General features: G+C 44.0%; 1 protein-coding gene across 2 annotated transcripts in view; it reads left to right on the top strand.

Annotated features, from left to right (window-relative positions):
* The window catches only part of Slc23a2 (solute carrier family 23 member 2), a 100,361-nt gene that overhangs the window by 48,886 nt on the left and 25,281 nt on the right, over nucleotides 1-26,194 (top strand). For both annotated transcript variants that reach the window (XM_008835899.2, XM_008835897.1), the window contains exons 3-8: nucleotides 4,444-4,542; nucleotides 8,157-8,273; nucleotides 11,530-11,687; nucleotides 23,087-23,175; nucleotides 24,139-24,209; nucleotides 25,521-25,702. In XM_008835899.2, coding sequence (XP_008834121.1) covers nucleotides 4,444-4,542; nucleotides 8,157-8,273; nucleotides 11,530-11,687; nucleotides 23,087-23,175; nucleotides 24,139-24,209; nucleotides 25,521-25,702 — 716 coding nt within the window. The remainder of the gene's footprint in view (nucleotides 1-4,443; nucleotides 4,543-8,156; nucleotides 8,274-11,529; nucleotides 11,688-23,086; nucleotides 23,176-24,138; nucleotides 24,210-25,520; nucleotides 25,703-26,194) is intronic.

Genomic DNA, 26,194 nt, shown 5'->3' with positions numbered 1-26,194 from the left:
ATGGCTGGCTTCACTTGGAAGCATGGAGGAAATGATTCTTCTGTGTTGACCCTCCTCTTTCCTAGACTGGACACTGGTTCAAGTCTATCTCGTGGGGTCTCCGTGGCCTCCCTGAACAAGAGGACAGGTGACTCACCACAGTTACAGGACATTTTGAAAGATATCCCATAGTCCCCTGGAACTTAGTTGACCTTGGAGGGCAAGGGGCAAAAACTGTCCTTTAAGTCCCTCTGACCAGATTAGTATAGGCCTCAAAGTATGGCTGTTAGATATCCAATAAGATTAGTTCCACCAGTCTGGTACTTTTAATTACCATGTGCTATGTAGCTAAAGCTTGGGTAAAAAAACCAAATATTCTCAGATAAACCATGATTAGATATATATTTTGTTCCTTAAACTAGTTGAGTAAACTATGACCTTAGAAATTTTTATTATGTGTATAGGGGCTGGAGAGATGGCTCAGAGGTTAAGAACACTGGTTGTTCTTGCAGAAGACCTGGGTTTGAATTCCAGCACCCACATGGAAGCTAACTATCCATAACTCCAGTTCCAGGGGATCTGGGTGGCCTCTTCTGTCTTCAGCGGGCATTGCATGACACGGGTACACTTACCTACGTGCAGGCAATACACTCATTCACATAAAATAAAAATAATCAATAAAATATTAAAAAAAGATTATGTGACAGCTTAGGCTTTCTCATTTTTTCTATTTCTGAAAATGTCTCCATTCCCATACCCTTTTAACATCTTTTACATTCTCATTTTCTTTTTTTTAAATAATTATGAGACATAATAGCATTAACAAATACATTTTCCATGAGAATTCCGACTTCTTTTCCTGGGGATGCTAAGCACTGCTTATTTCCTTTTAAGGTTCTAGTGTTAAGCCAATGTTTGATTAAAGCTTTACTGGGGAACCAATGAATTTACTGAGCTTACTTACAGAGATAACTGAGGGGTTACTGAGGTGTATGTATGACTTGAGGGTATGCACACTGGAAAGCCTTTACCCAGCATGGGTCATGCCTTCTCTTCCTAGCCTTCCCCAGATTGTATACTTTAGCCCTCCAGTTTGGTGACCTTTTTACTACTCTGAAAGTAGTTGGTTTAATATTAAATAGTTCAGGTGGTTGTCATGGTGAGTGGGTTATACCAGATCCTGAGGAGGTAAGAATTGAGTTCTGAGCCTTTGTTTAGAGGTGTGAGGTTCCAGTTGCCTGTGCCCCTGCTTACAAATGTCAGGAGCACAATTCGAATGGCTTCTGGAGTGGCACAAACACATTTACTTGTCAATTTAAACATGGGCTTGCTGTAGTGTGACCCTCTGGTAATACTCTCAGCTGTGGCTCCTGTCCCTCTCTCCCTCCTGCATATCAGGACAAGTGTCTCAGGAGAAGGCTGAGGAGTGGACACTTTCTAGAGCCAGTGGAGTCCTTCCATATAGCGCTGAGCCCCTTAGAGCTATCCTCACATGGAGGACTACAACCTTAGCAGCAGGGTCCCCCAACACTTCTCAACTTCATATTCTTTTTCCCCCTTTATAACCATTGGGGCACTTAGTACTGCCTGTATGTGCATGGGTGTAGGGCTACCTACTGGAGCCTAAGCCACCTATAAGAGGACATGCCCCTGAAGCAAACTGGTTCTTCCTCCCTCAGCATCCATCAGCTGCCAGAGGTCTTGGCTAGGGGTGGGCCTCCTAAAACCCCTGTTCCACCCCCACTGGAATATTGACTGGGTTCATCTTGTGCAGGTCTTCTGCAACCCCCTCCCCCCTTTTGGGGGCAAGGGAGAACAGGGTGTTACCATGTAGCTCTGGTTGATTTGGAACTAGCTATATAGACAAGGTTAGCCTCAAACTCAGATCTGCCTGCCTCTGGGTCCCTAGTGCTGAGATTAAAGGCATGTACCACCGTGCCTGGCTACATTGTTATCCTCTTAATGGAGGCGATAGACTTAACAGAATTTTACAGTATCCTTTTTATTTTTGTTTTCCAGTACTGGCCATTGAGCTCAAGGCCTCATACATGCTAGGCAAACACTTTATTACTGAGCATACCATAAAATCTTTCTAGCCTAGTATCTATCTTTTTAATGAACTTTAAAAAATAGTTTATTTTTAATAATTTTATTGAATTTTTTGGTATTTCATACATAAAATCATCTTTATATCCACTTCCCCTTTCCCCTTTGACACCCTTCCATAGCCCCCCCACTGGAGTTCATACATTCTGTCATTTGTATTAAGGTCTATTATGTAAAGTTAGTGTCCCAAGATGTCCCTCTGTGCAAGTTCATCCACCTGGGTTTAGTCAGCCTATCTAGAGTCTCTCTCTTCACCCAGCAGTAATCTGCTGTCAATGATTCTTCTACTAAGATTGGGGCTTGCTATTTATTTCAGTTCTTTGCTGGTTTTTTGTCTGCCTAATTTGCATGGGCCTTTACATGCTGACACCATTGCTGTAGGTTTGTATGAGAAGGGTCCCAGGCGCCTGTAGGACCATTTCTGTATGGTCATGCACCTCCCCTCTTTCACCTCTTCCACAATGGTCCTTGAGCCCTGGGTGGGTAGATTTTAATATAGGAGGCCTGAGGTTGATGGCAGGAATCTTCAGCTACTGCTTTTCCACCATATTCGTTGAGGCAGGGTCTCTCAGTCAAATCCAGGGATTGCTAATACAGTTAGGCTAGCCAGCTTGCTCAGGGCATCCCCTGTTTTAACCTTTCTAGGCTGGAATTACAGACCAGCCTCTGTGGTCATCTTAGCATTATGGTTTCTGGGGATCCAAACCCTGGTCCTCTTGCTTGCATTTCTTGTATATTTTGTTTTATTCTCATGTGAATTATATATCCTTAGCCTTTATCGGTTTCCTTTGGCAAGGTTTTCATTATTGATTTGGAATGTTCTTCATGAATTGTTCATTATGTCTTTTTTGTTGTCATTGCATTATAGCTCCTCTCAGACCATTGTTACTCTTTTCGTATCTTTAGTGTATTTTTTCACAGTGCTGGAATTTAAACTGTATATACCTGTCTTTTTTCTTATCTGTGTTTTTAATAAGTAGTTGGAGCCTGGTGTGGTGTCATTTCCCACAGTGTTTAGCATTTGGGAGGAAGAGGCCAGAGTGTCCTGCATTCCTGGCCCTTTGGGCTATATATTGAGACCTTGTACCCCCAGAGCAGAAAAACCGTTCTACAATTACTATTTTATCTAACACATATGTGTTTTTCCTTGATATTACAAATTTCATGTAAAAATGGTTTTCCTGGGACTGGAGATATGACTCAGTGGTTAAGAGTGTTCGCTGCCCTTCCAGAGGATTCAGATTTGGTCTATGTAGGGCAGTTCACAGCCACATGTAACACCAGCTCCAGGGGATCTTATGCTTTTCTGCCCCCTGCCTCCCATACCTGCATGCATACATTAACATAAATACAAAGAAATCTTTAAAACTAACTTAGAATATTCTACATCTAACTGGTTTATAAGTAGTTATTGTTATTCTTAAATGATTACTTTGTGTTAAAGCCTTCAGTGTTGCTTCTTTAGAAGAGATCCCTAGGGATGGAAACATTTGGTTAAAGAATGAAAAAATATTTGCTGGATGTTGTGGCACAGGCCTTTAATTACAGAGACAGAGGCAGGTAGGTGGATCTATATAGCAAGTTATGGGCCAGCTGGGGCTATGGGGAAACGCTATCTCAAAAAGATCCCCCCCAAAAAAATGAAAAAAATTTAAGGCTTTTGCTTGCAAGCAGATGGACCCCATTCAAATCATGCTTTCCTTCAACAAGGGGCTAGACATATTGCTTCATACCAGGGTTTCTTTTGGATTCATTCATTCATCCCTTGGTGGGGTCTGCCCCTTGGAAGGCCTAAGTAATAGCTTTTGTTGTCCATACCACTGTTCTCCAGTGACCCGAGTGTGCGTACTTGTGGGCTACCTAACTGTAGTCAGTCTGGGGACCAGGAGTTCCTCTCTAACTAGAACACTTCCTCCTTCTGGGGCAGACCACTGACAATTGCCAGGTGGTTCTTGAGGAAGGATCTTTGCCAAAGCACCTTAGGCACTCTCAGTTAGTGGCAACCTGGTTACCTTAACAGCAGCACTGGCTTGTCAGCCACCTTCCTTGCTGTGGAGGTTGCTGGGATCCCTTGGTTGATGGTTTCTTTGGAATGTTCCATTTCTGATCTTCCCTAGTGGGCTCTGAGACATGGCACACTCCTTTCCATTAAAAAAAAAAAAAAAAGGACTCAGTTCTTACTTCCGCAGGTCATACCCATTGGGAGTTTCATTTAAGAAAGCAAACTTTGCTGCTGTGATGTATGAAAACATAGTTTGGAGCTCTTACAAGAATTATAGAAGTCCTTTTGAAAAAACATTTCTCTACGGCAGAGTGGTGAGTGCTGAAACAGCCTCTCAAAGGAGCATTTCTCCTTAGGTGGTGATCAATGGTGGGGCCACTTCCAGCACTGAGCAGGACAATGAAGACACCGAGCTCATGGCAATCTATACAACGGAGAACGGCATTGCAGAGAAGGTACCTTGTATTCACCCCTCAGTGCTGCTGGATTCTGTGGTGCTGCAGGAGCGGGATGTTTTGGGTCTGGGACTTTGTATCTCCTTCCTGTGGGGGTGGAGATTATTTGTATGTTTGTTTTGTAATGGAATATGAGTCGTAATTACTAGGTTTTAATTGTCTTAAAAGCAGTTAAGGTAAAAAGCTCATAAGGGTCATTACCTGGGTATTTTTCTAAATCCTCAACCAGAAAGGCAGAGAGCAGTGGTTGAGGACTGAAAGGTCTCATGACATATGGCTCATTAAGCATACCTAAGTTAGAAGATGTCTCTGAAACCCAAAACTTTTTAGTGCCAGTGTAACACTCAAAAGTTTTGTTTCTTTCAGTTAAATTTGGGTGTCCATATTTTTCTAACCTTTTTTATTTTGCATCACTATGATGAAATATCTGACACAGACTCCTTTGTGAAGTAAAAAGAGGTCTGTTTTGACTTAGAGGTATGGAAGTGGAAGGTCAGGCAGTCCTAGTGGGCCATGTCAAGGGTGGCTCATGGCGGGCTGGTGCATAAAGTACACACATCTTTACATTTTGGTCCAGGAAGCAGAAAAGGACAAGCAGAGTCTCACAGTCCCCTTCAAGAACACACTCCTAGTGGCTTAAAAGACCTCTCATGACTTAGGTCTTACTTGCATGTATGTATTTGATCCCTTGGAACTGGAAGTAGAGATGGCTCTTAGCTGCCTTTTGGTGCTGAGAACTGAACCTGGACTTCTGCAAGAGCAGCCAGTGCTCTTAACTGCTGAGCCATCTCCAGCCTTTCTGCCCAGGTTCCAGAGGATACCTCACCTTCTTCTGTCTCTGTGGGCACTTAACGCAGATGGTGCTCTTACATACATGTAGACAAAACACTCATATACATAAAATAAAAATAAGAATTAAAAAGAGCTGAGCATCATGTCACACACCTTTATTCCTAGCGCTCGGGAGGCAGAGGCAGCCTGGTCTACATAGCAAGTTCTAGTCCAGTTGGGGCTATAGGGAGACCCTGACTCGAAAAATAAAAAATATTCATAAAAGCCACAGATGAAAGTCTGCAGTGGAAAAAAGCACATAGGCAGTTTCTGGGAGATCGGCTTCCAGTCACTTGTGTGTCTGTACAATCAGAAGGCAGGCAGTGTTTTAAATTTGCAGCAACAAAATGTGATTGCTTTCATGGAGTACTGCCAACCAGGGAAGTTTACCTGAGCATTGGTGTGTAGGGTTTTAATTGAAAATTGGCTTCCTTGATATGCCGGCCACCAGCATATTCCCAGCACCCACACAGCATCTGAAAACCACTTATAACTCCAGGTCCAGGGGGATTTGACCCCCTCTTCTGACCTTTTGGCACTGCATAACAGGTGAACTTACCTACGTGCAGGCAATACACTCATAAACATTTTTTAAAAAAAGCAAGAAATAAATAATAAATAAGAAAAGAAAGGAAATAATAAGAATAAAAAAAGAACAAACCCCATTCTTGCGTGTTGAGATATACTATCTCCCAGGTGTTAGATAAGGTCAGGCAGGGTTTGAAAAGCCTAAAAAAAGCAAGAAATAAATAATAAATAAGAAAAGAAAGGAAATAATAATCAAGAATAAAAAAAGAACAAACCCCATTCTTGCGTGTTGAGATATACTATCTCCCAGGTGTTAGATAAGGTCAGGCAGGGTTTGAACAGCCTAGGCCTACTGAGCGAATCCTTTCCCTTATAGTCTCTTACACATATAGTATACTTTCTCTATCATTTCTACAGTTTTCAAAGGACACATGATATTATTTTAACCCATTCAATAGTGTAAATCTGCCAATATTTATTTTTAGACTAGGAGAAAATGTTCTTTGTGTAACATTTGATTCAAATGTTAGCATGCATCAGACTTTCCCTTTAGGCTGTAGAAGATAAGACAAAATTGTATCACTTTTATGTGTAAAGAATTTCAATCTCTAAACCTGTTCTCCTCACTTTAAGGAAAATTAAGTGACAAGCACATAGAGACAGTATCTTTCTGTGGACCAATGGGCTCAGTGGGGTCAAGAGTCAGATCAGACTATTCAATCTTGTGTGTGTGTGTGTGTGTGTGTGTGTGTAGGTCTGTAGGTCTGTGTGTGTAGCATGTTTTAATTTTGTTTCCTATTACTTTGTTTTCTAGGTTACAAAATACTGGGAGGGAAAGAACATGAATTTCAGATTCTAAGAAATGCAACAAATTATTTGCAGTTTTAGAAACCAGAGTAGTTTTTAGGTGGGTGGGGAAGCACAGAGTTTAGTAGTGCCTTTTGTTCAGCTCAGACACTGAGTAAGTTTAGAAGTGATGTCAAGGCTGACTAGATGGCTAGGCCATCTTGGCCTTCAGATATATATACAACATCTAACACTTAAAATTAAAAAAAAAATTTTTTTAATATGTATGAGTGTTTTGCCTATAAAGTGCATCATGTATATGTCTGGTGCCTGTGGAGACCAGAAGAAGGCATTAGATCCCCTGGAACTGGAGTTAAGGACAAGTGTTAGCTACCAATGGGTGCTGGGAATTGAACCTAGGTCCTATGTAAGAACAGCTAGTGCTCTTAACTATTGAGCCATCTCTCCAGCCCCAACTTTATTTTTGAAAGTATTTTATTTATTATTTTTATTTTATGTGTGTGAGCGTATTGCTTGCACTTGTGTTATGCAGTGTCTGAGGAGGTCAGAGGCGTCAGATCCCCTAGAACTGGAGTTAATGTATGGTTGTTAGCTACCATGTGGGTGTTGGGAACCAAACCCAGGGCCTGTATAAGAACAGTCAGTGCTCTTAACCCCTGAATCATCTCTTTAGCCCCCCCAACTTAATTTTTTAAAGATTAATTATTTTTTACTTTTAATCATGTGTGTATGTGTTTCTGTGTATGGGTATGTGCACATGTGTGCAGGTGCCTGTGGAGGTGAGAGGTGTCAGATCTCCTACAAGATAGAATTACCGACAGTTGGTAAGCCACCCCACATGGTTGCTGGGAATTGAACTCTGGTCCTCTGGAAGAGCAAGAAGTGTTCTCAACTGCTGAGCCATCCATCTCTCTAGCACCAACAGCTACAATTTAAAAACTTTTACTAATAGTGGGGAAGAAAGAGAAATTACCATGTAAACTAAATATATTTTAAAGTCTTTTAAAAACAAAATATGAGTTATTGTGCCTGTATACCTACGAATTTTGCTCTTTTAACTCAATGTTGTCTGAGCAGCAGTGTTTTTCAGGAGGAGACAGACTTTATTTTCAGTTACACAGATCCTTACAGGGTTGGGAAGGAGTGGGGGGCAGATCAGTGATTTGTGTTTGGGTAAATTTCACTGTGGGTCTTCATCTGGGAGCACCTCTGTCTATCCTCGAGGATCTGTATGTAGGCCTGGTCAGAAGCTCTACCAAGTTCAGTGCTCCTGGGGATGAGTTATGTCAAGAAAGACAGAACTCTCAAATTCTGAGCAAGTGTACTTGAGGCTTATACCAGTGCTCAAGGAACAGGCTCCATCTGCTCCATTTGGGTAGTAGAGGGCTGTACTAAACTGAACAGTGTTAACATCATTCTAAATCCCGCTTTTCTCTCCTCACCCCCAGAGTTCTCTTGCAGAGACCCTGGATAGCACTGGGAGTCTGGACCCCCAGAGATCGGATATGATTTACACTATAGAAGATGTCCCTCCCTGGTACTTGTGCATTTTCCTGGGGTTGCAGGTAAGATGATTCCTTCAGGGTATAGCCACCTGGGCTGATACTTCTAATATCTATCAGCTGCATTCTCAAGATGTTCAATTTTGATTTTTGTTTGTTTTTGTTTGATTGTTTGTTTTGATTTTTTGAGACACTGTCTCCCTGTATGTCCAGCTGACCTGGAACTTGCTATATAGACCAGACTGGCTTGAACTTGGAAATCCACCTGCCTCTGCCTCCCAAGTGCTGGGATTGAAGACATGTGTCACCATGCCTGGCTCAGTTTTGATTTAAAATATTTTATTTGTTATTTTCTTATGTGTATGAGTATATTGCCTGCATCTATATAAGTGCACGGAGGTTAGAAGAGGGTGTCAGATCCCCTGGAACTGGAATTATGGAGGGTTGTTATCCAGCATGTGGGTGCTAGTAATTGAACCCAGGTCCTCTACAAGAGCAGTCAATGTTCTTAACCACTGAGCCATCTCTCCAGCCCCTTTAATTTTGATTTTTAATTAAGATTTTATTATAAATTTGCTCTTTGAGAATGGTGAATAGACTTTTTTGAGACAGGGTCTCCCTGTAGCCCCAGCTAGCCTGGAACTCACTATGTAGACCAGGCTGACCTTGAACTCATAGAGATCCGCCTGCCTCTGCCTCCTGAGTGTGTGTGCTACCACACCCAGTCAAAACATCTGACACAGTTCTTTTTTTGGGGGAGGGTCTTGTGAATAGATATTTTAAACATTGATTTCATAATATTAGGAAGAAGAATTGTGAGGAGAAAGAAATTATTCAGGGAACAAGTGGTAGCTAAGGTGAAGGCGGAACAGAGGAAGAAGGACTAGGACTTAACTTTGACCTCCCACCCCAACCTCCTCAGCAGTCCACAGTCATGGCAGACTTGGCCATGGTATGTGGGTGGCCCTGAAAAGTGCATGTTGAGGGGCTAGAGAGTCGGCTCAGCGGTTAAGAGCAGTGACTGTTCTTGCAGAGGACCCGGGTTTGATTCCCAGCACCCACATGGCAGCTATGAACCATCTTTAACTCCAGTTCCAGGGGAATCAAAGCCCTCTTCTGACCTCTGCAGCATTGCATGACACGGGTGTACTCTCACATGCAGGCAATACACTCATACACATAAAATAAAAATAATAAATAAAATGTTAAAAAATAAAAGTGCCTGTTGGCCAGGACATAACTGGAAGGTCTTACCTTTTAAAGGAAGGGAAATTTGCCACTTCTCAGGCCTTGGTCTGCTGTAGCTTCTAGGAGGAAAGGGTGGATGGGCAAAGTCGCTGGCAGACTGGGTACTTGCTTTCATCTCTTCAGTGCCCTTTCGCTGCTTATAGATTAAGGTGGCTCTTTGGAGAAAAGGGATATGCAGGATGCTCTCTTCTTATCGGCACTACCTGGCCTCACAACATGGCTTCCCATGGCTCTGTTTGGCTTGGACCTTTTCTGAGGTCTGAGTTTCCACACTTACTTGCTCAGGTTTGTGCTCTCATGTTTCTCAGATGCTACAAAAATCAGTCTTGTCCAGACAAGTGTTCACTTGGAGCTGGACTGGCTTGGTTCCCACTGGTGTATGGTTGAGTTGCCTTCCCATCCCCATCAGGTATTAGGTGGCAGCCTGGACTGAAGGTGTCTAGTAAAGGAGGAGCTGCAGCTGGAGGAGCAGAGTGGTCGTGGTAAACTTGCTGCATGCTTGTTAAGTCTTTCTTTCCTGATTGATTGATTGATTGATTGATTGATTGATTGATTGATTGATTGGTTTTTTTGAGACAGGGTCTGCCTGTAGCCCCAGCTGGCCTGGAACTCACTATATAGACCAGGCCTAGCCTCAAACTCATAGAGATCCGCTTGCCTCTGCCTCCCAAGTACTTGGATCAAAGGCGTGAGCCACCATGTCTGGCCTTAAGTCTTTCTATTATAGATGTTTCTAGAAGTTTTCCCTAGTCAAATAGAACTGCCTCCTGCTCTCACATAGTACGCAAACTTATGAGCTGCTATAAGTTGTTCTCCACAGGAATGTTCTGTCCTCCCAAGGACACACCTGTACTTTGAGCTGCAGGCAACTGTTTCCAGACTTGGGCAGACATGGAAAGCTGTGGGGAGGAAAATGAGGAAGTTTACTAAACAGAAAGCTTAAACCAGGGGAAAGTGGGAAGGAGGCCCTCAGAGGAAGAGGAGGGTAGTTTTCTCTTTGGAGGATTCTTATAGCCACTGTGCCCTGAACTCTGCCCTGACTGGAACAAATGAGTATTTGCCCAGCAGTGCAAGGTAGAAAACAGCAGAACAAGATAGAAAATACTCTCTGCCATGAAAGCTCTGTATAGCATAATCCCAGACCTGACAGGATTAGAAACAAATGAAAGAAATCCACAGACTAATTATCTTAGAAATGTCAATATAACATCCTTGTACATCAGCTGGGTTTGGCTCATTCCTGTAATCTAGCACTCAAGACTGGAGCAGGGGAATTATGAGTTTTTGAGACCAGCCTGGCACATAGTCAGTTTGAGCATAGCCTGAACTACAAAGTGAGATCCTGTCTTGAAAAATCGCCATGTGTGGTGGTGTAGGCCTTTAGTCCCAGCACTTGGGAAGCAGAGGCAGGTCTGAGTTCAAGGTCAGCCTGGCCTACATAGCAAGTTCCAGGTCAGCTGGGGCTACAGGGAGACCCTGTCTCAAAAGACCTTAAAAAAAGATCAAATGAAGCCCTGGATTTACAATACTGTATGACTAACCTGGGTCTGTTTCCAGATTGCAAGAATGGTTCAGAACAAGGAAGTTCATGTTAACAGGTTAGAGGGGAAAGTAAGAAACAGAAGCTTCTGTTGAGAACTTCCTCTGTGTGGGGTTTGAGCTCATGGTAGTGAAAGTCACAATACAAATGAGTAATATGAAAGAAGACAGTGAAAAATGGATTTGACATATGATAAAAATGTGTAACTTAGGCTGGGCGTGGTGGCGCACACTTTTAGTCCCAGCACTAGGGAAGCAGAGGCAGGTGGATCTCAGTGAGTTCAAGGCCAGCCTGGTCTACATAGTGAGTTCAGCTCAGCTGGGACTATAGGGATACTCTGTCTCAAAAAGACAAAAAAAAAAAAAAGAATGTATAACTTAAAAAAACAGAGATTCTTCATATGTTTTAAAGATACCAGAGGAACAAAGTTAGGGGAAAAAAATCAGGAAAACAAGGGAAGGATATTTCCTCTTTCCCTTGTCCCTCTTTGCAGCACTGCTTGACGTATTTACACGTTCCCTGTCTTCACAGCACTACCTGACTTGCTTTAGTGGCACAATTGCGGTGCCCTTTCTCCTGGCTGATGCTATGTGTGTGGGGTATGACCAGTGGGCCACCAGCCAGCTCATCGGGACCATCTTCTTCTGTGTGGGAATTACAACATTGCTGCAGACAACATTTGGATGCAGGTGAGACTGGAGTACTGTGGGGTGCTGACACCTGAGTAAGGCACTTAGCCAGGCCCTTTCTCCAGGGCTGCTGGATAGACCAGCTGGAGTTAGAGTATATCCTGGGGGCCACTGGTCTCCAGGCTATCCCTACAGGGTAACCCTGGTACCGTGTGTCTTTTCTTGGTGAAAGGAACCACTCCATTGTACAAGCTGGAAACAAAGTCTTTTTCTTCTTGTTCCTGGCCTGCACCTAGCATGCCTCCTGGTGCTCTCCTGTAATTCAGACCTAGTCTTGTCTACCGAGTTCCCGTTTGGCCTCACCTGTACCATGATCTGCTCTCTGACCCATTCTGTTCGCTCCTCAGCCAATGCCATTTTTCTACTCTCCACCCCTTCCCTGGGTTGGCCAGGCTGCAGCCCCACTCCTTGCTGTAAACCAGTGTCCTGGTATCCACCGTGTTCCTTGCTCTCTGCCTTGTCCATGTTGCCAGCTGAGCCTCTGAGCCCTGCCTCTCTCTGTCCCTGCATGTCCCACTGTCTCACCTTCCTGTGGGGTTTGCTCTCCACTCACGCAGCACACCTGGATCCCACTTGTTCTTCCTTCCTGTGACTCCTGAAAGCCTCTGTTTTCCCTCAATTTCCACACATGTTCCTTTGTGTTCATTCTTTGTGTACCTCATTTTTCTGTCCCCCACTATCTTATGTCTTTTTTGGTATTTTTGAGACTGTTTCTCTGTAACCCCAGCTGGCCTGGAACTTGCCATGTGGACCAAGCTAGCCTCAAACTCACAGAGATTTGCCTGCCTCTGCCTCCCTACTGAGATTAAAGGCATGGGCCACCATGCCTGGCCTTATGTCTTTCTTGATGCTAGCCCTTTGGCTTGTTCGCTTTTTCACCTGTAGCTCTGCTCCCAGGGTGTGGAGCTGGGCCTGGAAGGACTGGAAGCAAACTTTCCTAGTTCTCCTGTAAGCTTGTCTTCTCTTTCCCCTCTCTGGCCCTTTTCACAGCACAGCCTCTTACTTGCCCAGGCTCTGCTTGCCCTTCCCTACTGGGAAGTGGCAGCGAGAGGGACACCATGCAGATGGCAGCTTGGAAGTTGTGACCTGCATTCTGGTTTCCTAGACTCCTTAAGACCCTCGAGGGCTGTCTGCACTAGGGGACAGTGAGCAGTGCTGGTGTGTCCGGTTGCAGTGGGAAGGGGAATGGCGGCTTCCTCGAAGGTCTACTAGTGGAGAGAAGCTGTTTGCACTAGAAGCTCTTGGAGCTCTCAGATACTTCTAGACAACCTGTAGCCACTGTTCTGAGCAAAAAGGGGTTCTCATCAGGGGCCCAGGGGAGAGGAGTGGGGGTGTTTGCTGCGGAAGGGGATGAGCCCAGGCCTTCCCTGAAGCATTCGTGGCAGGCAGTTAAATACAACAGTAGTGTCGGGTTTTTGTTTTTTTTCATTGTTGTTGTTTTTAAGTGATATTCAGGGCTCTGTGTGGCAAGTCCAGAGTGGACAGACAAGCTTTTGTTGGCTGATTTGAACCTTTCCTTGTACACAGGGCACTGTGCTCTGGGAAATAGAAAGTTTCCGTAAACTCTCCCTAAACAGCTGTCTTACCTATCCCTTGGGATCAGTTGGCTGCCCTGAAGAGGGGATGGAAGCACTTTTTATTGCAGCAGTATCTGCCATGTAAGCTGCATCCCCATGTCATGCCAAAGGCCAGGCCTGGTAACCACTGAGCCTAGTGGGCAGATTTGTCTAAGATGGCACAGTAGGACCTGGTGACTTGGGAAGTACTTTTGGTCCCAAGAGGGCACCTTCTTGTTCATTGTTAGGGCATAAGACCCACATTAAACAATGTGAATCAGTGCGGTTCATCTCCGCTCTCCTCTGAAAGAACAGTAAGCTGAGAAAGAACTAGAGTGGGTTCTGACACCTGCTGGCTTAGAGACTAGAAATAAGGAGCTGCATCTGTGGGCATGGGATGTCCATGCGGTGTGCCCATGAGGCTTGACAGTGTCCGCTATGGTGTTTAGAGCAGCAGGTACCTCCTCACTGTATGTGGCCATGTGCTTGGCTGTAGATCAGGAGGTCAGCATTATATCTAATCACTGGGCAGTGAGTGCAGACTGTCCAGAAGGAAGGGTGCTCTGGAATCATGCTGAACTTGGGACACGGGATTTCTATGACTGTTGAGGTATGGGAAAAGAAGACTACTACCTCAGTCCCGCAGATTGCTAGTGATTTGTTTGTGTAGTAGGTGCCTGTGACTCAGGGTGGCAAACATGCATAAAAGCACGTGTGGGGTTCAGACCCCATAATAATATACAGTATAGGGCCATCAGCGAGACAAGGACACCCTGCCTAGGACTTGATAGGGAGACAAGGAGGTGCTATAGAGACCAGTCCTGGAGACGGAAATTTTACTCAGTAGGATGAGAGAATATCTTCTACCCTGACAGACGCGGGTGCAAAGGCAGGAAATGACAACCCAGCACAAGATTCTGCTCATCAGACCTAGGCTGGGACTTGGCAGGGTACTGAGACCCTGTGTTGGCCTCTAGTAGGGGCTCCAACAGCTATAACTGAGCTTTGAAGACTTAGCGTGCAATGTGTAACAAAAGAGAAGTAGTGGGACATACGGTCTCAGCCTTAGTGCCTCCGGCAGGTGACTGTCCACTGTTGTTGCCTCTGGGAAAGTGAGGCAGTTTTGCCTACAGTGTCCTGTGGACAGCATTTTGCTATTGCTTTGATCATCTGTTGTGTTTTTGCAGATTATTTTGGGTAGCTGTAGGGTGTAGCTAAGGTGGACATCCCTTTAGGCTCTGCTACATTGTAACATGGACCACCGTCAGGTGCTGTGAGTTATCATCTTAATACCCATTTTTTAATTTCCTGCTTGAAACAGGATCAAGTCGATAAACATAAAGCAATTAGCACAAAGGAGATACAAGGGTGAACAATATGAGAGGGAGATGGGGTAATCCAGGAGCTGGGCTGCTCTGGGTATCACAGCTGGAGGATTACAGGTGGCCTGCAGTTGGTTCATCAGTCATTTCCTCAAATTTAGTGTAGCAGAGGGAGAGGTTTTTAATGTTCAATTATTATAGTTTCTAGACAGATTCTCAGAATTTTCCAATGCTGACATGGTTCTCTGTGTTGTGTCACAAGTTCCATGTGTATGTATATCTGCCTGCCACTTGATGCCATACCTTCATCACATTGGGCCTCTCAGGTTTGTGGGCCCTGAGGACAAACTATGGGCCCTGCCTCTAAGTGATGGGCCTTTTATTATGAGCAAGTTACTTAGGGAAGGGATGGGGGCTTGTGGTCAGGTTCAACCCCCTCGCTGCCTTGGAAACCTATTTTGTTCAATAAAGATAGCCAGAATTTCCAGGTATGGTGACACACACCTTTCATCCCAGCACTTAGAAGAGAGAGGCAGATCTCTGAGTTTGAGGCTAGCCAGGGTTGCATAATGAGACCCTGTCTCAAAAAAAAAAAAAGATAAATAGCTAGAGTTGTTGGGGAAACCATGATGATGCAACAGATGTGTGCCTTTGCAGACCTAACCCTAAATCCTGGGAGCCAAGCTGAGATGCCACAGTGCAGTGGCTCCTCAGGGTGCATGCTGTCCCAGAGCTTGACCCACTACAGGGCTGTGGGAATGTGTGACACAGTACCTGCTACTTGCCCTCCCCCCCCTGCTTTGCTGCCTGCTTTCCTGCCGGACCGTCTTTTTTTTTTTTGCAGTGGAAGTCGTGTCAGCCTCACTTACGGGACTTCAGTGGCTTTTTCTCCCCAAACATGTGCCTGTGAGGCAAGGCAGTTTCCAGGGTGGCTGCCTCCTCCTCTTCTCTCTGGCTTCCTGCACTGGCTTTTCTCTCTTTAATCTTGTCCTTTCACTTTGCTTTCAATATCTTTATTGCATGCTCCCTTGATGGAGGTTTTAACAGTTTTCATTCTGGTTGATTTATGATGTCAATTTCACTTGGGCTTTTTCTAAGAATTGGTACCAAACCTTTTAAAACCTCCTGAGAGATCAGCACAAGGTTATTTAGAGACCTCCTAACCCAGAGTCGGCCAACCTGCAGTAGTCATGTACTGATGCATGCAGTTCTGCACAGACATCCTGAGTCTGTGTGGAGGAAGGCTTTCTGAAACCCTGTTCATGCCTTGACTCACTGACTTTCTTACAGATGTGACTAGAGGAGAACCCCGCAGCTATTATAGGACTCCTCCAGCCTGGTCTAGGCACCTTGCTCACTGTTATCTTCAGTATAAAAAAAGAATGGCAGTGGGGACACCCAAAGGGGCCCCTCCCAGCCACATGTAAATCTACTTAGGCACACTGTGTATTCTTTTGCTGAGAGAAGAGAGCCAGTGAAACCAGTTCGAAGATCTGATCTTACTCTCTCTTTTTTTTTTTTTTTGGTCTTTTTGAGACAGGGTCTCCTTGTAGCCCCAGCTGGCCTGGAACTCACTATGTAGACACGGCTAATCTTGAACTCACAGAGATCTACCTGCCTCTGCCTCCCGAGTGCTGGGACTAAAGGTGTGAGCCACCACGCCTGGCCCGGATCTGGTCTCTTTAACCACTGTCCCTAGAAGTGAGTTCCCTGCTTTCTGTCTTACCAGCTTGTGGCCTGTGGGGGTGCTTGCATGTGCTAGGCTCACCAAATCCAGGATACTATCTACATCTTACATCTGGGGACTTTGAGCCCATAAAGCTCAAGTGTTGGAGTATATAGTGGTTAGACTAGAGAAGTTGAGTTTGGTATGGTCCCCATATTTCTCCATCTCGGTATTTCAGTAGGGTCTTTATGTTTGTTTTTGTTGGAAATAAAGTTTCAGATAACAAGATGTCCCAACCCTAAATACTGTCCTAGGAATGAGGGCCTCTCATTATATAACCATAATGCTGTTGTCAACTTGAAAAAAATGAACAGTTATTCTATCATGTACAGTCCACATTTAATTTCCCCGGTTCTCCCTTAAATATGTTTTGTGGCCGCTCCCTCTGCCTCCGAAAGTTTAGCTCAGCAGACACTTCTGCTTGCTTTGTCTCTGGTCTCTCAAGAATAAGCATCTCTTTCACGTTCCTCCCCGTATCACATTCCTTTTAGAGTCCACGCTCTTGTCTCATTGAGTGTCTCATGATCTCAGTTTGTCTGCTTGTGTCCTCACAGTGCTGTTTCATTTGTTGTATATATGGTCCCTTATTTCTCATGAACTGAAGGATGGGGCCAGAGACATGGATGATTCAGGGTGAGCATTTTGCCAAAATTGATATGTAGGTGATGTCAGGCTTTTGTATTCTACCATGTCAAGCAGGCACATAATAGCAGGTTGTAGGATTTTCCCACCAAATGAAAAAATCCACCACCTACTTCACTGAGAAAGAATTTTAAGTAGTACATTGAAATGAGAGACCATCATGAACTTGGAAGGAAATGACCTTGGAAGACCTTGTTCCCCTAGTTAGCCACATTGGGTATTTGGACTTGGAGGCCTGAATCCCTGGGTACCACCTATTGGCTGTGGAATTTTGGCCAAGCTGCACAACCTGTCAAAGCTCATTCCTTCCAATGTAAAATAATAAAAGTGTTAGTATCAGTAAAGTAAAGCCTGCCCCTGCCTGTGCTGGCCTGTGAGTTGTCATTATTACCTGAGCCATAGAAGGGAGGAGGCAACCCAGTAAAGTAGCATGTTTCTGGTGAATGCAGCAGGGATCAGTGTGTACTCTGATTATACAGCCAGTGCCCTGACCTAGATGGGCCTACTGACTATGAATCTGCCACAGAGTCATCAGAAAATGGCAGTGGTCATTCGATCGAGGTCCTTCTGAGGCCTCAGCCACCCCTGCCTCAGCTGCATGTTTTCTGTGGCTGAGCTGTCAGCTGGCCTACCTGAGATTGCTCTCTAGCAGTCACTGTTCTGGGTGGGCTTCTGCTTCAGTCAATGTAGCTTTGTTCTTGTATTTTTTAGGTAGACAGGATTAAGAGACTGTCTGCCCCTTGCTGTGTGTGGATTTAATGGATTTTGTTCTTTCTGTATTTTTTATTGACTCTCAGATCCTGCTTGCCTGGCACATTCCCATGCTCCAGATTGCCTCTCATCTTCCCTGCCTCTCACCTCTTTACTCTTCCATTTTAGGCAGTGACTGGCAGGAGCAGCATGACACAGGGGTAAGGACAAAGGTCAGATGCTAGGAGGGAGGGAAACTGCGTTTCTTTCTGAGATTTTGCGACTATTACGCAGTACTGGCATCTTAAGCAATATGTTGTCTTCGCTAGTCATCTTCCAAACGATGAACAGACATTTTTTTAAAAGTCTTATCTATTGAGGGGCAATTAACATACAATAAAATCCACCTTTTAAAAATATTTTTATTTAATGTGTATGAGTGTATTGCCTACATGTGGGTAGGTGTATCCGTGTTGTACAATGCCCACTGAGGTCGGAGAGGGTGGCAGATCCCCTGGAACTGGAGTTACAGACAGTTGTTAGCTGCCATGTGGATGCGGGAAATCAAACCCAGGTCTTCTGCAAGAGCAGCCATGCTCTTAACCACTGAGCCATCTCTCTAGCCCAAAATCCACCTTTCTCAAATGTGTAGTCAGATGAGTTTGTACCTATTTGTGCAGTCACATAACCACCTTTGCAGTCAACAGATAGAGCTTTGCTACACCTTAGAAGAGTTTCCTTGGGGCTAGAGAGATGGCTCAGGGGTTAAGAGCACTGGCTATTCTTGTATGATTCCCAGCACCCACATGGCAGCTAACAACTATCCATAACTAGGGGAACCAACACCCTCTTCTAACCTCTATAGGCATTGCAGGACATGGGTGCACTTACATGCAAGCAGTATACATATAATAAAAATAATAAAATGTTTTTTAAAAAGTTTCCTCTTGCAGCCTTTGTACTTAGCTTGATTTTATGCTAATAAACTCTTAACTGGGAATAGTTGGTACCATCATGTTTGAAAAGGAGATTACCAGATTACCCAAAGGAATAGGAATACAAATATGGTATACAAATATGGTAAGAAAGGCCCAGAAGTACTGGATTGGATTGCAGGCATTATCATCCCTCTCTCTAATCATTTCTGTTTACTGTGCATAGGGCCCAGGAAGAATGACCTCTCAGCAGTAGTGAGCCCACGTAGTATCTAGATCTTGGTTCCTAATTACCATTCTCCAGTATAATGAACCAGGGTTCCCTGAGCAAGTGGTTGACTTCAGGATGCGACTGAGTGGACAAGCTGAACCCAGAGCTTCTTGTGCCAGAGAGCTAAGAACTTGCTCCAGGAATGTTAGAGGGTGGGGAGGACCCTACAAAAGGACCTGGAAGCAACTTAAACTAGCTGCTTTGAAAAGGTTTGAGCAGTTTAATTATTAAGAACCTCCATGGTAGTAAATTACAAAACTTTGAATAAAAAACTAATCCATGTATGTGCAGTGATGTTCAGGAAAGAGAAAGAGATGGAGATAAACTTAGACAAATAAGAAAACTCTTACAAAAGGATGTCAATTAATAAATATAGATGGAAATCCAGGCTTGTTGGTGGATGCTTATAACCCTAGCATTCATGAGCCTTCATAGCAAGATGCTATCTTAAATTAGTGAATGAATATAATTACCAAAAAATTATAGTATTTAAATCCCGTGCTAGAATATTCATACAGTCTAAGTGTCACCTAAGTACTCAGCCCCTTACCAAAAACACTTTAGCCTATCCCTAAACACAATGTGTGGTAGGAACGTGGATTGGACTGGGTGTGGGAAGATCTGTAAATACTTTTGAAACAATTAGAGAAGCTTAATTATGCTTGAATATTAGATTATATAATTAAATTATTACTTTTCTTGGGCGTGATAAAGGGAAGAGGGTAATGTAGCAGAATGTTCTTATGCATTTTGGTGTTGCTGAAGTGTTTGGGTAAAGTATTTTAGGCATGCATTCTACTTCCCACCAGTTCAGCTGATCGATTGATAGAGTGATAGAGTGAATGATAGGTAAGTCTAATAACTAATTTATTTTGTAAATTAATAAATTTACAAAAGAGTTTCTTTGCCACATTGTTCTGTTTTGCATGCCTTTGAAGGCACTCAGGACATACTCCTGGTGGTTGGTTGACTCGATGAAATTTAGCTCCTTACAGCCAAACCTGTTTGTGTCTCTTGGGGATTATCATCTTTTAATTATTATGCAGCCCAGACTTAAGTGAGTGTTCAGTTGGGAATGAAAGGTTTTGTACCGGGTTTGGTTGCTGTGTAGTATGTAAAGGAAGCATGGACTACTGTCTCTGGTGGTGAATTCTCCCCTTGTTTTATTCACTTACATCAAACAGTTTAGCCCAGGAAATTGCATTTTGCACCATCATGGTGCTTCCTTAGGATCAGGGGGCCTTTTGAACTTTTAAAGAGGGATGAGACTTTCTCTCTTTCCCTGCTTAGGGACTGTAAACATCCTCAAGTTCACATACATTTTTTTCCTAAGGAGCTATCAGGACCTGGTCCTGGCTGACAAGTTAACTGAGCTGACAGACAGCAAAGGATGTGGACGTCAGTGGGGCAAAGACTACAACTAGAGCTGTGCCACAGCCTGTTGGAGCATCCTCTGTAGCTTGCTTCAACCTTCAAAACTGAGGATAGCTTCCAGGTTACGTTTGTCACAGTTCTCCCAAAGTTTTCAGAGCTGAAGGCCTTGAGTAGTCACCTTCCTGCTTACAGGAAGAACATAGGTCATTTGTCATGCATCACCTTTAACGTCCACTCTTCTGAGGTTAAGTGTCTGGTTCTTGGGGTGGTGGTAAGGGGGTTGTTTCTGGGTCCATCCTATGGCTCTCATTTTGCGACTCTCTTTTCTTTGCCTGAAATCCTTGTAGTTCCTTAGCATGTGACAAAGTACTTCTGCCTTTAAGGCACGCTTAAGCAATACATCTTTAAGTTTTTAAAAATTATGTCTGTCTGTCTGTCTGTCAATGTGTCTGTGTGGTTTTATGCATGTGAGTTCAGGTGCTCTCAGAAGTCAGAGGCAAGAGATTGGAGCAAGAGATTGTGAGCTTCCTTATATGGGTGCTGGGAAATGAACTCAGATTTTCTGCAAGAGCAGTTTGTGTTCTTAACTGCTGAGCCATTTCTCCAGCTCAAGTGACAGGTCTTACATCTCACAGTGTCCACTATGCTGATCTTCGTAGGTGATCACGATTGATGTCTCCTTCATAAAGCAGAAGCCACTCAAGACTAGGCAGTTTTTCCATTGTATCTGCTTTTAGTTGTGCTTTTGTCAAGAAATGTTTATTAAGTGACAGACTGATTAATCCCTTCCTCTAGCATGAGGCAGGAGAGGGGAGAGTTTCCAGGCACAGCCTCGTTTAGAAGTGACGGTTCAGAATGCAGATTTGGTGCCACCATGAAGAGCTGAAAGCAGGACACAGAAAAGTCTTGATCAGCTTCACGCTGTCCGTGTGTCTGGTCTGATCTTTTCCTTGGGAAATAGCTCTACTCACTGATCCAGGGAAGCTCCAGTTTGTTCGCATGTTCTCATAGCTTTTCTTGAGAACATTTCAGTCATTTCATTTGTGGCCCACAGTCAGAAAGTCCACACTGACCACTGGTTATTACCAGCCTGTATGGGCATGTGCCTGATTGAATGGTAAACTTGGATGGCCAGTCAGCATGGGCAGCACTTACAGCTTATCTCAGAAACGTAGGGGCTCAGAGTAAGTGAGGTTCTTTGCAGCAGTTCCCTTAAGACCTTTTATTTCAGTTAAGCCGTAAAAGGCCTACTCTGAAAGGTGTAAAGTGTCAAGGTCAGGTTCAGATTCAGATCAGGCTGGCTCTGATTTTTGTCACTTCCCAGGAATCACCAGCATAGTATAATCGTCATGTTCCTGAGAACAAGCTCTAAGTGTGATTCGGTATTCATGTTATGCTGCCCTAGGACACCTTGCTTGAACTCTGAAATTGTGGTAAAGTAGGTGTTATTTGGCTGTGCAAGATGACATCCACTCCTAATGGCACACTGACATCCTTTCACCCTTACAGTTTATTCCTAATGTTTGTGTGTGCTTGAGGCATTTTTGTAAGTCAAGTGTTGTTTTCCCTTCAGTATACATTCCCACTTTAGGTGGCCTTCACTTCCACCTTAAGTGGCACTGTGCTCCAGGTCCCTCCATCAGGTGATTTTTAACCAGGTGATCAATGAAGGGTGTGCCCTTGTGATTGGCTGTCAGCTAGGCCTCGGGTTTGTACCTTGTGGCTCATCTCTGTGTTTTAAAGCCCACATCCTTCCTGCTCTCAGTTAACATCATTGTGTGGTTAGAATGGCCAGGAGAACATTTTTTTTGGACAAAACAACCTTGTCTCTGTTTGGGCTTAGAATGGAACCCACAGGGCTCTGGTTTTGCAAAGCAGCTCCCTGTTCAGAGCCACTCCCATTTTTCACTCCAGTTTGGGTTTCTCTAGTGTAGAACTTGCTGTCAGGAGGATACTCAGTTCCTGTCGTATTAGCCAGGCCACTGGCAGGGCTGGCTAGGGCATTTAAGGACTTGGGTATCAGGCAGTTCCCAGTTTTGCAAACAGCAAAAGCCAGTTCTATATCTTACCCTCAAATAATGTGAAAAACAGTGATGAAGTTTTCACGCTAACCTTTGAAGCCACCCTAGTACAACTTAGCTGAGATAAAAACAGGAAAATCTTTGCAATTTAAGTAGTTGAATTATTAGGTCAGGATGAATTACATGACACAAAGTTGAATATTTGAGGATCTTTGCATTAAAATCGAGGATGTGGGTAGGAAATTTAATGGGGAGTTTACCAAGTTACTGAACCCTTTAAAAAATGTTAGGATACTTTAAAGTATTTCATATGATTATGCAGAATATTTATTATATGTGCTCATATTGTAACTTAAAATTTTCTGGATATACCTAGATCATTACTGATTTTATGAATAAAATCATTATGATTTTATTACTTTTGTGACTAGTGTAGATTTTAGCTCACAAAATGGAATAATAAGAATTTGACAAGGAGTGGGATGGCAGATGTATGCCAACATTTTTCTGGGAGCCCACAAACTCAGCAAGAAAGAGGGAAGTCCAGGTCTCCAATGGCCCATCCCCCAGGGAAAGGAAGTCACTGCAGGCAGGGATTGGTGCTGGGATATTTGCATTGACCATATGGGATCCCCCAGGGGACCTGGAAGTGCCTGGGGCCAGAGCTGCAGGAGGGAAGGATTGGAGAAGTCAGTGACTGCAGCTGTGACATAGCCCTTTAAGGACCGGGCTCTTTCTTCCAGGTGTACCTGCATTTACTCATGTGCTGTGTGTCTATGGAAAAGACTATTACGCTGTCAATAGTGAACTACCTGGGTAGTTCCCGACGCCGTGATCATGGTTTTGGTCTCGTTTCTTTTAGGTTACCCCTGTTTCAGGCCAGTGCTTTTGCATTTTTGGCCCCTGCTCGAGCCATCCTGTCTTTAGATAAATGGAAATGTAACACCACAGGTAATTGCAGTTATTTCCACATATGTCATTGGGGTCCTTTAACACAGGTGAAGAAAGGGAGGCCTGGACACCCTGCACTCAGTATTCCCTCCTGGAGTTAGACACAGAGCACACTGGCTCATAAGCAGTTTAGAACGCTCCAATCTGTGGATCGTACCTGTCTCTGTCTTTCTATCCACTCATTCATCCCTAGCCCCAGGGGTAAGAAAGGACCAGAAATGACTTCATTTCTATATGGTAATAAAATGGATAAATATGGGGATGGAATGGAAAAATTCTTCTGCTGTTTTCCTGCCTCTCTCTCTCAGTGGATTTTATGACCCACCGTAATCACTCTCTTGCTGCGTCAGCATTCCTTCTCTGAAACATCTTTGCTGCTTTTTAAGGATCTGGCTACTGTGGTTTTCTGCAAATGACTTTCATTCCCCTCCTCAGTGATTCAAAAGATCCTTGAGGACCCTGATCTGGTCATTAATAGATAGGGTATTTTGAGAAAATCAAAATAGTTACATTTTGAGGTTCTAGGAGCCAAGCTCTCCAGCCTTCTTGCTTTCCCTGCTCCTAGGAGTTACTTTGTGACCATTAATTTTGATTTAGGAAATGGAAAAGGCCCTGCTTTATCAAGGTTTTTACAACCCCAGCCCAGCAACCTTGCTCTTGGTTATTTCAGGGAGCTGCTTGCCAAGATGGGTTTTCTGTATGAAAATGGTACTAGCCGTGGGTAGCGCCACTTTCAGTCAGCGTTGACACCAGGGAACTCTGTTAGATTGCATTCGGTTAGTGTCGGGAGTCCACCTCAAAGTGTGGATAAGCCCTGCTGTTGCAGGTTGGATTTTAGGGATGGATAATATAATCACACATATATACTTAAAATAGGGAAGAAATGATTTAAGGTTATAATGAATATGTGCTGTGAAACATTAGTGTCACTCCAAGAAAACCTTTTTCTTTTTTGTTTTCAAGATCTTTCAGTTGGCAATGCAACGGCAGAACTGCTGCACACAGAGCACATCTGGTATCCCCGGATCCGAGAGGTAAAGGATGAGCACTGGCCGCCATGGCTTCTTTGTGCCACTTCTCTGCTTCCGAGCTGGTTGTGCCCAAGAAATCACAAATGCTTTTTATTAAGTCCTTTCACTGAAATGTTTATTTCCATTGTTCGGCTAAATGCTGTCAGTGGCTTTGTGCCACTCCTTTGATAGTGCTGCTCCTTTGCTGCAGACCCACCTGCCTGCTCCTATGCTCCAGTGTCGTAGCTGAGGCATATGGTTCACTCGGAACTGTGAGGCTTGTTGAGTGGCAGCAGAAGTGGTCTGATAGCCTGGTGTTTGCCTGTTAGTTTGCTAGCTTTCTTGTTGCGATGACAGTGCCTTAAATAACATAAATGGAAGAGAGATCTATTTAGGTCACAGTTTTATCTCTCATGGTGGGGAGGGCATGTTGGAATAGAACTGTTCAACTCATAGCAACTAGGAAACAAAGTAAAGGAAGCCAGGGAGGGGCCAGAGCAAGATACAGGCCCCAAGGACCTTTCCCAGTGTCTACTTCCTCCAACAAGGCAACACCTCTAAGTCATGAGCCATCAAGAGGTAATTCATGGCCGGGTGTGGTGGTGCACGCCTTTAGTCCCAGCACTAAAGGCAGAGGCAGGCGGATCTCTGTGAGTTCAAGGCCAGCCTGGTCTACATAGTGAGTTCCGGGACAGCTGGGGATACAGGGAGATCCTGTCTCAAAAAGACCAAAAAAAAAAAAAAAAAAAGAGGTAATTCATCGACTAGATCGACCTAATCATCTTTGGACATACCCAGAGGCTTGCTTTACTAACCTAGGCATCTCAATGCAGTCAAGTTGACAGTCAAACCTGTTGAAAGTACAGTACATTTGAACACACCTGTTCACGGCAGACCCTCGACAGGCACACACAAACTAGCTGATGAGTACATGTGTATTCACATTGTTCCTATGCAGTCTTTAGCCTTGGTACAGATGCCATTCTGCATGATGGAATTTTTGAGGGTATTGCTATCTCGTATACCCCCAGGGACTTGTCATTAAAGCCTACTGCAGGGAATGTCCTGTAAGGCTGATTTGGAAACGTGTTCATCTGAGAATTGTCTGTCTCACTTATCAGTGGACCCTTTCTGCAGTTATCTTGCGTCAGGGATATCATACTCAGATGCCTCCATAGAAGTTTTTTGTTGGACCCCAAAGAATTTCCCAGTTGTGGTGCCTGCTATGAGGTAGAACTTACTGCTTTGTGGAAGTGTTGGCAATGGTTGTAGGTAATGTCAGAGTGTTTGATAGCCACACAGTTCACTTTCATGACTCTGCCCTTCTTGTTTCAGATCCAGGGGGCTATCATCATGTCTTCATTGATAGAAGTGGTCATTGGCTTGCTCGGCCTGCCTGGGGCTCTGCTGAGGTACATCGGGCCCCTGACCATCACACCTACTGTGGCCCTCATTGGCCTCTCTGGTTTCCAGGCAGCAGGAGAGAGAGCAGGGAAGCACTGGGGCATCGCCATGCTGTGAGTGTTCTAAGTGCACCCTAGGGGGTAGGAGAGACCTTACCCCGGTTATAGAACCCCCATCACCTCGTGTGTGACAGACTTTTGGGACATTTGTAGCATTTACACAAACTTTAGAAAAAAACTGTTTTTAAAATAAGAATGTTCTGATAGCTTAAATTTATTTAATTCATGCTGGGACACTGGGGCATCGCCATGCTGTGAGTGTTCTAAGTGCACCCTAGGGGGTAGGAGAGACCTTACCCCGGTTATAGAACCCCCATCACCTCGTGTGTGACAGACTTTTGGGACATTTGTAGCATTTACACAAACTTTAGAAAAAAACTGTTTTTAAAATAAGAATGTTCTGATAGCTTAAATTTATTTAATTCATGCTGGGAACAAATGGTTTTCTTTTTTTTTTTTTATTCAGAGTTTGAGAAGTGATATATAGTAAGATGTCCCAGAGGCAGATAGTAATGATGGTTCTTTCTTTTTAAAATGTGTTTATTT

Source organism: Nannospalax galili, unplaced genomic scaffold, assembly GCF_000622305.1.
Source record: "Nannospalax galili isolate Female #2095 unplaced genomic scaffold, S.galili_v1.0 scaffold118, whole genome shotgun sequence".
NCBI classification, from domain to species: Eukaryota; Metazoa; Chordata; class Mammalia; order Rodentia; family Spalacidae; genus Nannospalax; species Nannospalax galili.
Note: the sequence above shows the minus strand (reverse complement) of the source record. Positions and strands in the feature narration are given on the sequence as shown.